General features: G+C 33.2%; 1 protein-coding gene across 1 annotated transcript in view; it reads right to left on the bottom strand.

The window, feature by feature from the left end:
* LOC129953625 (uncharacterized) overlaps window positions 1–11,450 on the bottom strand; it is a 148,267-nt gene extending 136,817 nt beyond the window's left edge. The window contains exon 1 of the mRNA XM_056066865.1: window positions 9,796–11,450. Within this exon, the coding sequence (XP_055922840.1) occupies window positions 9,796–10,141 (346 nt within the window). The 5' untranslated portion in view covers window positions 10,142–11,450. The remainder of the gene's footprint in view (window positions 1–9,795) is intronic.
* Between the last annotated feature and the right edge of the window lie 1,550 nt (window positions 11,451–13,000).

Raw genomic sequence — 13,000 nt, 5'->3', positions numbered from 1 at the left:
CATTTCGGCCGGAATAGCCCGAATTTCTTCGGAAATGTTGTCTTCTAAAGCTGGAATAGTTGCTGGCTTATTTGTGTAGACTTTAGACCTGACGTTGCCCCACAAAAAATAGTCTAAAGGCGTCAAAGCGCATGATCTTGGTGGCCAACTTACCGGTCCATTCCTTGAGATGAATTGTTCTCCGAAGTTTTCCCTCAAAATGGCCATAGAATCGCGAGCTGTGTGGCATGTAGCGCCATCTTGTTGAAACCACATGTCAACCAAGTTCAGTTCTTCCATTTTTGGCAACAAAAAGTTTGTTAGCATTGAACGATAGCGATCGCCATTCACCGTAACGTTGCGTCCAACTGCATCTTTGAAAAAATACGGTCCAATGATTCCACCAGCGTACAAACCACACCAAACAGTCCATTTTTCGGGATGCATGGGCAGTTCTTGAACGGCTTCTGGTTGCTCTTCACTCCAAATGCGGCAATTTTGCTTATTTACGTAGCCATTCAACCAGAAATGAGCCTCATCGCTGAACAAAATTTGTCGATAAAAAAGCGGATTTTCTGCCAACTTTTCTAGGGCCCATTCACTGAAAATTCGACGTTGTGGCAGATCGTTCGGCTTCAGTTCTTGCACGAGCTGTATTTTATACGGTTTTACACCAAGATCTTGGCGTAAAATCTTCCATGTGGTCGAATATCACAAACCCAATTGCTGCGAACGGCGACGAATCGACATTTCACGGTCTTCAGCAACACTCTCAGAAACAGACGCAATATTCTCTTCTGTACGCACTGTACGCATTCGTGTGGTTCGTTTAATGTCCAATAAAGTAAACTGAGTGCGAAACTTGGTCACAATCGCATTAATTGTTTGCTCACTTGGTCGATTATGTAGACCATAAATCGGACGTAAAGCGCGAAACACATTTCGAACCGAACACTGATTTTGGTAATAAAATTCAATGATATGCAAGCGTTGCTCGTTAGTAAGTCTATTCATGATGAAATGTCAAAGCATACTGAGCATCTTTCTCTTTGACACCATGTCTGAAATCCCGCGTGATCTGTCAAATACTAATGCATGAAAATCCGAACCTCAAAAAAATCACCCTTTATTTCCTAGAACACAAAACCCTCTTAGAAATATAAACTATTCAGTTAAACCTGAATTTATTAATTATCGGATCAGCCTTATCTATTTCATCCTAACGGTTTGAAGGCTTCGCAAACCAATTTAAAACCCTTAAAAATATAAACATAAAATTGACTTCCACTTCCTAGACCGTCTAGTTTCTCAATCATTTTGAATTTAAAGCAACAAATTTAAAAGTTTTTCAGAAAAATATTTTGTATACGCAACCTAACACACATCGTAAATGTTAAATTCGAAAATTTTCATAATTCAAGTAAATTGTTTTTTTTTTTATTTCTTAAGAATTTCACTTCTTGTGTGTTATTTTGAAAAGTGCTGCAATACACGCGGCGATCGCGTATTTGTACATTTTTCTATTCTTGGCAATGCAAATTTGGTTGACATTGAAGCTCATTTCTTTATTTATTATCGCTAATTTTATCTCTTTTAATTTATAATCATGTTTAAAATTTCATGTTTTTTAAGTTGAGGGCTGGATTATAACATAAAAAAACACTCATATTATGTCTTATTTCCAAAATCGTGTTGGATCTTAAATTTTATGATTAAATTCTGTACCACCATATAATTTTATTTATTGCCTTAATATTTAACTATATTTTAGTTTTACATTTTTATTTAAAAAATAATAAATATATATGAAAATATTTTAATTGAATTCGTTCCTTAAAATAGATTTGCCAACATAAATGTTTTGTGTTGCAATATATTACATAAAATTTATCTTTTTCGAATTCAAAAACTAGCAATATATTTAAAAAATGTTAATTTTTTGTTTGTTAAATAAAAACTAGAACAATTCGCACTTCTGGTGTTCATAACTTGTTGACAAACAATACAATTTAATTATTTTAGAACTTGATTGCTCTAGTAGCTGTTTTTCTGTCTTAATTTTAAATTCTAGTTCATATAACGATGTGATGCGAAAGACATACCGTCTATTTCCGCACTTTCGAGAGCTGTCAGTAAAATGAAAATCATCTTGCGCCAAAATGTTTAAAAAAAAAGAAACAACTTCAAAAATAGGTATAAGCATAAAACGCACGATCACATATTCAAAAAATAAAAATCATCTTCAGTACATACTCAGGTTGGCCCGCATCCAAACAATTATTTATCCAAGATCAACTAAGATGCGAATCATTTTCAAAATGAGAGATCTTCTTTGGGGAAGTGATAAAACAAAGAATCTGATTGTTTATTGAAATCATTTTACCGGATATTAAAAACACAAGGGTCATTCCATTAGCGCGATCGACTGACTGCGACCGGTGACCATATTGTGGTTATGTTTCCAATCCGATTTTCTTGACAGCCTATTAAAAGTTTATTAGAATTTCTTCATTCTTGTTCTCTCTTTTCCACTCGGTTATTTTATTTCTGAGTATATAATAATAAATTAGTCGATAGTAGATACCCTTGAGGCTTTCCATATTACTCTATCAAAATGATGCAGGTGTCCATCCATTCAGCAGGTAAAATAAAGTTTCGTATAATTTTATGTTCGAAAGACCTAAAATATCAATTCGAAAGTGCATTGGATTTATCTTTTCATCATCAAGTAGGCGTCAAAAAACAACTTGTAATCGGAGCATGACATCGGCTTGGATGGTTTACAGTTTCTTTGAATTTGATTCAATTCAAATCAAATTCAAATTTCAAATACGATTATGGTTCTCCTCAGGGTGCTTGCTTGGGTGCTAAAGAAACATTCCATTCCTTTATGTCAGAATTGTATGTATTTGTTATGCTGCACGCCTACTCATAAAGTTGTTTTGTTAAGATGATCTTCTTAACTCTCAAGTGATCTTAAAATGTAGAAGATCACCGATCAAACTTTATTCTCCTCGTTTTCAGATCTAGCATCTACTTAAATGTGTCTGTATTTGAAGGAGTTTCTTTTCCCCCTCCAATGACGATGCGATGAGACGCGAGCGATCGACGTAGCAGCTATTGTAAGTCAATGAAAAGGTTTTTTATTCTTGAAAAATGAAATACCGCGATGTTATCAAGAATGATACTCGGAGAAAAGTCGATTTCGTTGTTTTGGTGGGGGCTGATGTTTGATTCGGTTTTGGTTCGATCAACTCGATCTACTGACCTAGTATATGAGAAGTGGCGTTGGTGTCTCCTCCTGCTTCCCCCATCATCTTTCATAGTACCAGCACTCGCTGTCTATTGTGTGCCACTTACAATAATAAAATGACAGATAGCATTTTGACTTATGGCATTAACTTTGTCGAACAATAAATCCCGCTCATTTTTCCTATATTCCTATTGTTTTGTTTGTGAATTCAAATGTGGGACATGGACGGGATATACGCCTAGGTTTATACATTTGAGTTGAAAAGGGAAAAAACACAAATAATAATAATCAACGAACATAGCTACATCTGACAATTATAAATCCCTAAACATCAGGCAGTATTGTCAAACCAATTAGCTAATTGACAGAACTAGATGACATCAAGGCGATTGACGTTTTCAATGTAGGATCGCGATATGAGCTGATGGAGAGAGGGAGATCGGAATTCGGGACATCACTTGGAGTTCTTATCAGATTCAGTGACTTATTGAATGTTCCGTTCTATATTATCCGGATGGAAAATGTTTTTTTTCTGTTTCTCAAGTGGAAGACTCTTGACACTTGAGGAAATATATGTCAAATAATGTTGACTTAATCACCAGATAAAGTGGTTACTGGTTAATGATTGTAATTGGTAATTTGATTCGAATGAATTGTGTATAAAGTATATCGGTTTATATAAGTTTCGAGTATGACGTGAGTACAGATAGTGTAATAGAGATTGTACGACGAGTACTTAGTATACTTTATCGCCAATTAACAACATATATTATTGAGAGCATGAGAAGCTTGTATTTAATCAAATAATAAAAGTGCCCTATATTGACCTAGGTTAATAAGAAGAATGTTGGAAATTTATTTGAGGAAAATAATTAAACTTAAGATTGCCGTCTCTCCTTATGACTCAAAATGAAGGACAAATTATGATATTAGAATCGCTGTATGAGTCGAAATTGTATTTTAAATATATGTAAATGTTTTTGAAGAAAACTTTGTAAATTATGTTTTGTGGAGTTAAATTGTAGTTTTACGAGTATTTTTATTTTGTTTTCATTAAAAAGTTTAATGTTTTGGGTAGTTTAAGTTTTCTTAGGGCTGTCAGTTCGTGTGACAACTGACAATGGATTGGCGTTTCCATTCACACTAGAGTTAACATCAATTTTATGTCGTTTTTATTTGCGATTCGGAACCCTTTCAAAAGTGAAAGTACTTTGGAAAAAATGACAGTTCTGATTCTGGAAAAAAGAGACATTTTTGACTGAATTTGACCACCGGACAGATTTTTGTTTTTCAGAATATAGCCTAGTACGCAGCTGAAGTGAAACGAATTTTTTCGGCGGTCTTCAAGTGCAGAGCAAAATGAAAACGAAAACCACAGCGGAAAAATATTTGTGGAGAGTTCTGTCAGCTGTCAAAAACTATGAACAAGTTCTGACAGTCAGCTGCTTGTAAATAAAAGTGGGAAAGAATTCTATTTATTAACATTTTGTTGAGCAGTTAATGCACAATTTTTATTTCTGCAGCTCCAGAGGCTCGCAACGGCTGAATTATTTTGTGTGAAGACTATGCCACAACTTGCAAATAGCTTCACTGGCTTCGACCAACGAAGTCAGTTTCTTTTTTTCCTCCGAAGAAATCATTTTTTTTTCTTCGGTTTATTTTTTAGAAATTGAAGTTCACTGCTCGTCTTCATCACTTCTTGCACATCAGCAATAACATCCTCAGAATCTTCAGTTTCCGATTCAGAAATGTATTGTTGAAACACATTAGACAATTAAATTTTATTTTAAATCAAATGTAAATCAAAGTCAAAACATCGAAAGTCACGAGTAAACAATTTTAAATAAAATTATCAATAAAAAAACTAAACGTCAAAATTTCGTAAGCAATTTATATACCGGGCAATTAAATTTAGAACGAAAAGAGTGGATAGTATGGGATTTTTCGTTTCGCATCAGCAACGTCTAGGCTTATGTTGAGACTTCTTAATGTTTAAGCCATTTTCCACAATTTACATTTACTAAGTTTGAAGATGATTAACCTAATTTTAAACGATTTTATCTTTTTACTATCTGTTAACAATTTGCTAAAGTTTAATTCCCGGAATTTTGACTTAAACTTTTCAAAACTTGCTGAATGCATATGACATCTGTACAATTAATCATATAAGAGCACTGGATGGAATGGTACAGTCAACAGTTGTGAATCGTAATTAATAGGTCCGTTTGAGCTTGTTTCCTTTGTTGGTTTTCATGAACTGTCACCATTTAGACAAGTTCGAATGCCAGTTTTGTAATAAAAAGGAATTAAAAATTAATAAGAAAAAAGAAAAGAAATGTTCAAAAATTGGGAGTCACTTAGTAAATTGCTAAATATTTAGAAAATTGTTACTTAGTAAAACGGTAATCCCTTAACAATAGGTTCTTTAAATTTTGAATTTTTTTCTTTTTTAAACAATCTATACTCATTTGTTATAAAAATTTGTTAATACAACGATTTATAATTTCCTTGCATTACAAACACTATTTTTAAGAACATTCCTTAAATATGAAAGCAGCTTATGACCATTTATTTACTACGTCATGTGACATTTGGCATGTCCAGATAAGCGATTTAAAGGTAAGGCAAGTTGCTATTATCTGATTGGACAGCTGCTAAAAAATTAGGAAGGTTCACATGACATAAGGAACTTGAAAGCAAGGCGAGTCTCTAGCATCTGATTGGCCAGCTGTCAAAAAATTGCCTTCCAACTAAGTCAACTTTATTTGAAAGTTGACTGGAAAGTTAGTCAAGAAAATCTCCCTAATTATCAAGTCAAATCAACTTATGTCAAAATGACAATTAATCATGTTTTTCATTCAACCGAAAGCTGAACTTCATTAAATGTTTTCTGACTTGTAGCTTGTCTGAGGAATGTTCTGAAGGCAATAATAATGTTGGTAGTTTTTGTACTATGAACTTGAAGCAGAGGTGTGTGAAGTTAAGTTCTGAATTTGAAATGTATGACACTTTAAGAAGTAACTAGTTACCTTGGTCAATATTTACGTTCAAAGAATGAAGTTGACTGCAAATGGAGCTCCTTATGTTGTCTGAACCTGCCCATTGCCTTCCAATTAAGTTGATTGGAAAGTTAGTAAAGAAAAATTTCCATTACTATCAAGTCAAGTCCACTTATGTATGTCAATATGACAGCTGATTGTGGTGTTTTAATTTAACATAAATTGCTTTTAATGTTTTGTCTAAAAGGATATTTCTTTACAATATAAAATATAAGTCGTAATTGACTTGTGGCTTTCCTAAGAAGTGTTTCCTAGGCATCAATGGTTTTAAGCACAATCAACTGAAAATGCAAGTTAGTGAAGTAAAGTTCCAAGTTTAAAATGTATGGCATTTAAAAACCAAAATTGTTGCCAAAATGTACGATTAAAGAATGCAGTTGACAGCAGATAAACCCGTCCATTTTTTTTTTTAATTAGCATGCCACTTTTTGTTTTGTCAATTTTGGGTGTTTACATGGTTGATAGAAAATTGGTAAAAACTTAAAAGTTTAGCCCTTAATTTATACCAAATCAATAATGTTGTTAATAATTTAAACAAAATACTTGATCTTATATTTATTCCATATGATGATTTTAAAGCGTCAGTTAATGATATTGTCCCTTTTACATTGTTAAACAATTCAGTCCATCACAAAGAATTATATATTAAATTTGAATTGATCATAACTATTTAGAATCTTATAACTTTTTAAAATTAAACTTGTAGAATATGTTTAATCATTTTGCGGAATTTTTACATAATACTTTCAATTTATTTGTTCCAGATAGATTGAAAAAGAATGTCTCAAAGCCTCCGGTATAATAGGGGGCTGGCCCACCTTAAAAATCTAAAAAAAACAAACCTTTTGCCAAGTTTAAGAAATCCAACGATTTGAATGACAAAATCCATTTTTTTTAAGCTTGGTAAGGAAATCATTGTTCTTAGTAAATTCTCGCACAGAAATTATGTCATGAACGCTGAAGTAAAGTTAAAATGCGACCCAAAGCGATTCTGGTCTTTTAATTCTAAAGGGAAATCAATTGGGATTCCCATTTCTTTGAATTTTAAAGGTTAAGAATCTACTGAGGTTAGTAAGACACTTGAACTTTTTGCTCAGAATTTTGAATCCGTATACTCTAACGCGCACGGATATGCTTTCATTCCTTGTAATGATCAGCCCAAAGTGGGTATTGGGTCCATACAGCTTAATTCTGCTGATGTTTTAGAAGGATAACAGAGTCTCAAACCCTACGCTAAGCCTGGTGTGGATGGCATTCCTGCGATTGTCTTAAATCGATGCTCTAATTCTCTTTGCCTACCTCTGCTTATTATTTTTAAATGTGTTTTGTGCACGAATGGAAATCATCTTTACTGATTAAAATTTTTAAATCGGGCTCTAAAAACAACGTTGAAAACTACAGGGGAATTTATAGCTTTTAGAAAGTTTAATTAAAATAAAACTTGATTTTCTTGTGAAGAAACATGTTAGTAGTACCCAACATGGATTTATTTCTTTGACCGTTTCTAATTTAGCTTGTTTTTCTTTTTTCGTGGTTGAATCTATTGAAACCCAAAGCCACGTCGATGCTATTTATACTGACTTCAGCAAAGCCTTCGATTCTGTATGTCACAATGCATTGCTTCGTAAGCTTGAAGTATTCGGCATACACTCAAGTCTACTTCAGTTGATCGGCACATTCCTAATTGGTAGAAAGCAAGAAGTACAAAGAGAGGAATATACTTCAAGGCCTATTGGATGTACTTTAGGTACCCCTCAAGGTAGTCATCTTGGTCCTTTGCTGTTTATAATATTTATGATGATATTGTCAACCATATTAATTTTAGCCAATGTTTAATATATGCTGATGACCTGAAACTATTTTTAAAAGTAAGAAGCGACTACGACTGCATTAAAATTCAAGTGGATTTAGATAACTTATCCTGTTGGTGTAAGTCTAACAGCCTAAACCTTAACGTTCAAAAATACTTTGTTATTTCTATCTCCAAGAAACATTTTATTTAAGAGTTTCCTTATTATCTAGAATCCAGCCACCTACAGAGAACTTTTCAAGTTAAGGATCTAGGGGTTACATTCGATTACAAATTTTATTTTGTTCCACATGTTGATGCCATCATCGAATCAATCAATGTTAGGATTTATAAAAAGAAATTCAACTGATTTTTCCAACCTCTACACCTTTGTTGCGCTCTATACTACTAAGATCTATTTTGGAATATGCTGATGTCATCTGGAACCCTCACCAACAACTATTCTCCGATAGAATTCAAAAGATCCAAAATCGTTGTACAAGGTATGTTTTTTATAAAATGCATTGGAATTTCTGTCCAAACTTCCTAGCCAGGCAAAGCCTTCTACGTCTGCAGATGCTCAAATATCGAAGAACTATTCATGATATAATTTTTGTGCGTGATATTATGTACTACCATGTTAAATGCCCTACCCTTTTGTCTTTAATTTTTATTTATGCTCCAACAAGACCGTTGCTGGACAGCCTAGACATAGAACATACTACGGAATAAATGAACCATTTTCAAGGTCAGTTAGAGACCCAAAACTTTTTTGACAATAACAACATACTAAAACTTAACAAAGATCCAACTATCAAATACACTAAAGAAATAAATAAAGCCATCACCAATAGCAAAGAATTATTTCAAAACCTTAACACGAATATATTCAAACAACCAAATGCAATGGCCCCACAATTCACAGGACTGCCAAAATAAATGGACATTTTCCAGAATGAAATTTAAACATTTTGTATTGTACTCATATATAAGAATGTAATTTCATTATTGTTGGTGGAATAAATAAATAAATTAATTATTAAGGATATTAACGTACATTTTGTATTGAAATCCAATTTAAAACCTAATAGCTTCGGATTAAGTCACAACTGGACCAAAGCAACCCTATAGCGACTCTTGTTACTTTGCCACCTTAAAAACAAAATGCTGGCTACGGTTCTGGCTACCGAATCAAACAAAAATATGTGGGTATAACGATCTTCTTATGGCAAAAAACCAAAGGCACAAGTCGTCATTAAACATACTTCCATACCTACCTAAAAACGTTTGCTTAATACGCCACTCAGAAGATGAAATCTCCAAAAGCAAAAACAAAAATCACTCAAAACCTGTTCCCATTTTTAACTTGATTCTAATCTGATCTCTTTTAAAAATATTTCCCAATTTTTGTTTAAATTTGCAATAAAGAAGACAACAACAAAAACAACATCACTTCCCAATTCACAAAAATAAAAACCATACAGCCAAACAAAAGGCTTTCTGCTGATGATGATCCTCTCGGTCTTGAGTTGGCTACCTGACCCTATACCGATATCTACAATATTCACAATCCACTAGGACAGGTTTTTTCCCCCTTGGGCAGTCCCAAAAAATTGTGTTATTCATTGCAATTAGAAGACAATAAAAATATGAAGAAAAGAAGATGAAAAGAAAAAGGTAAAGGCAAAGTCAAAAGAAGTAAATCCAAAACTCACCTGAACTAATTTTCACTCCGGATATTGAAGATGCTGATGCACCTGATGTAGTACCCCGCTCAACATCCGACGAATGATTCTTAGAACTCAGCATCAAGGCAGTTCTTCCATCACGAACAGCGGCTGAAATTGTTTCCAAAGAACCAACAGCCACCAAAATTAACAATAATCCAATGGAAACTGAAAGATCACCATTAAGATGATTCTGATTCTGATGATGATGGTAATGATGCTTCTTTCGTCTTCTCCTCGTTGTTGTAGCTGAATTTCTGTCCGAACTAAGCAAATCGAGAAGAAATGATTTGCGAAAGACCATCACTGGGAAATGATGGTTTCTTTGAGACATGTTTTGAGACTTTATATTTTCCGTTGAGCACTGAACATCCGGAATAATTTATTTCACAATATTGAAAGCTTTGAAGAAATCACGATATTTATTTATTTATTTATTTATTTAAAAAAAACCACTGGTATTCCTTGTTTGCTTTTGTTGTTATTATATTTTACACTTTAAAAAACCGTTAACAATAATTTAACTTTAATCGTATTGTGTGAGAAGAATTAAAAAACTTTCCACAATTTGCTCATCAATCTTCACTTTACACGCGAAGAGACGATCATAACAAGTTGAAGTGATCTTATTACAGTCCCTCTTCTCTATGACAATCAAAGAGGGCTTAAGACTCTTTTTGGTGCTTCATTTTTGCTAAAGAATGCCCATAAAATGAAACACACATTGCAATCAATAAAATACCACCAAGAGTAGTGACAGAAAACCTCCCTGCAGCAGGAAATCCCACAAACCAACTACACAATAACACAAGACAAAGGATGAGGATCTATGGTCGACAGAAAGGGCACGACGACGACGACTCCGGCGACGACGATGGTGGTAGCGTGGTGATCGTTAACACTGGGCGACTTAATAAACTCCTTCACGAAAGCACTATCGAATGTTGGTAATTAACAAGATGACATCTCTCCCCGAATGTAATGATGCTATCATCTTCGCATCACCAAACATTGCAAACTCCGACAGCCGTAAGGAGATGAAGTGCCAGTCCCATTCACAGAAACGAGAATACGAACGAGTCCATCTGTCAGATCAGAAGAATAAGAATGGTGATCTTGCGATCTCTTGCAGATCCCCCGGGAGCGGGACAGATATTCTGGCAATGATTCACCCCGAAACGTTGCACTTTGGCAGGGTTATTTTATTAATCCTTTCATCCGCAGGAATTGTGATTAGCAGGCAATATGCTTCACTATCACATACACGATCGATTGTCATCCGCTTGACAGATTGCGATCACTTGCTCTATAGCGGTAATCCAAATACCAATCGAAAATGTTACGGTAATATTTGATTTTTCCTTTTGTCGTATATGTTTTGATTATTATTTTGGTTTTTTGGGCTTATTGCCGTTGTTTGATTTTGTTCTTAATACGGTGACGACATATTTTGCCTTTATTTAAAACGATCAACAATAAAATGAATACTTTTAAATCTATGTCTTTTACTATGTATTGACAAATGGCAACAAGAAGCGAGACATTACGGCTACGCTAAGCTATACGATCGATGAGAATAGAAACGATAACGATAACTTCGCTTTGCACGTTGCACCCACTCACGATAGAAACTCGAAGAAAACTGATCGCGGGTGCGATGTTGTGTTTGGGTTGGAGTTGAAAAAGAAATGTGTAGCTAAACTGGTCGAATGTTTTTGTTTGACTGGTTAGTTGATGTTTGATTGCAACATGTTGTAATGATGTGAAGGAGTTGCCATAGTTTCTTTTTAAAAAAGCGTTTAGGGTTTTGTGTGTTTTTTTAAGAGAATAAAGTAATAATGAATTTAAATCGATCACAAATTCAATGAAGATCTAATATAATGCATATTGTTATTATGAACTGAAAATATGCAATTTGGGCGATAAAATAATAGAATTAAAATGAAAGAAAATTATCAACTAAAATGAAGGGAGAATAAAGATATGGCCATATTAAGTTTGTTTTATTTTCGTAAGCAATAAAAGGATATGAACAATTTATTTAAAATTGTAAAATTAATTAATAGTTAACTGGTTTCTATTTCAGTGTAATAAATTAAGACCTAATTAACTTAACCTGAATTCAAAACTGAATTTAGATATTCAAAGGTCATAAATAACCAGTGAAATGTTCAATTTTATTTTAAAAAATGAATAATTTGAATCATTTAATGCAACAGGGAATAATTATTAATTAACTTATGATGTTAATGTTGTTTTTTATAAAATGGAAGAATTTGGAAGAGCTTTAAAACTTATGAAAATAGGCTGGGCCCACATTGATAACTTCACATCCGTGCCAGTCTGTTAATTGTTCTAAAATTTTTAACCAAATAAATATTTTTTAACAATATAATGTGTGAGATACAAAATTTTAAGTCAATATCATTCTTTGTCCTCATAATTCCTCATATCAGTTTTTGTTGTTATTGTAGGTTTTCCTGTTTTGTAAAATAAAATTGTCAATTGAATTGTTCTACAAAATTAAATAAAAGTTAGTAACACTATTTTGCATATGATAAAAAAGGTACAATTTAATAATCTGTTTTTGTTTGCTACACTTTAAGTTGGTAACCATTTTTTATCAATTTTAGTAGCATTTTTAACTTCCCATAGGAAGTTATTGTAATGGGTCCGATTTGTCAAATTGAAAAATTTGAAATTTCTCGACGTTTCAAGGTCCCTAGAGTCGAAATAAAAGATTTTTAGAAAGATGTCTGTGCGTGCGTGTATACGTACGTTCGTACGTCTGTATGTCCAAACGTCCGTACGTTCGCGACGTTTTTTTCGTCGTCCATAGCTCAAGAACCAGAAGAGATATTAACTTCAAATAAATTTTGTTATACAAATAATAAAGCAGAAAGATGCAGAAAGGGCTCTCAAGAAAATTGCGTGGGTGGTTTTTTTACCATAGCAGTTTGAAAAAAAGGTGAAAATTTTGATTAACCCTGAATATCTTACGAACCAAAAACGCTAGAGACTTGAATTAAATTTTATATAATATATTGTACCGTGATACCAAACAAGTATATTTAAAAAAAAAAAAAATATAACGGTTTTTTTTATAAATCAATAAAACTGGAAAAAAATTGTCACCTCCAAAATTTTACGACTGAAATATGATTTCATCTCTAAACCAATTTTGTGCAACAAA

The sequence above is a fragment of the Eupeodes corollae genome, chromosome 1 (assembly GCF_945859685.1).
Source record: "Eupeodes corollae chromosome 1, idEupCoro1.1, whole genome shotgun sequence".
Classification (NCBI taxonomy): domain Eukaryota; kingdom Metazoa; phylum Arthropoda; class Insecta; order Diptera; family Syrphidae; genus Eupeodes; species Eupeodes corollae.
The sequence above is the reverse complement of the archived record's forward strand: the minus strand, read 5'-3'. Positions and strand labels throughout refer to the sequence as shown.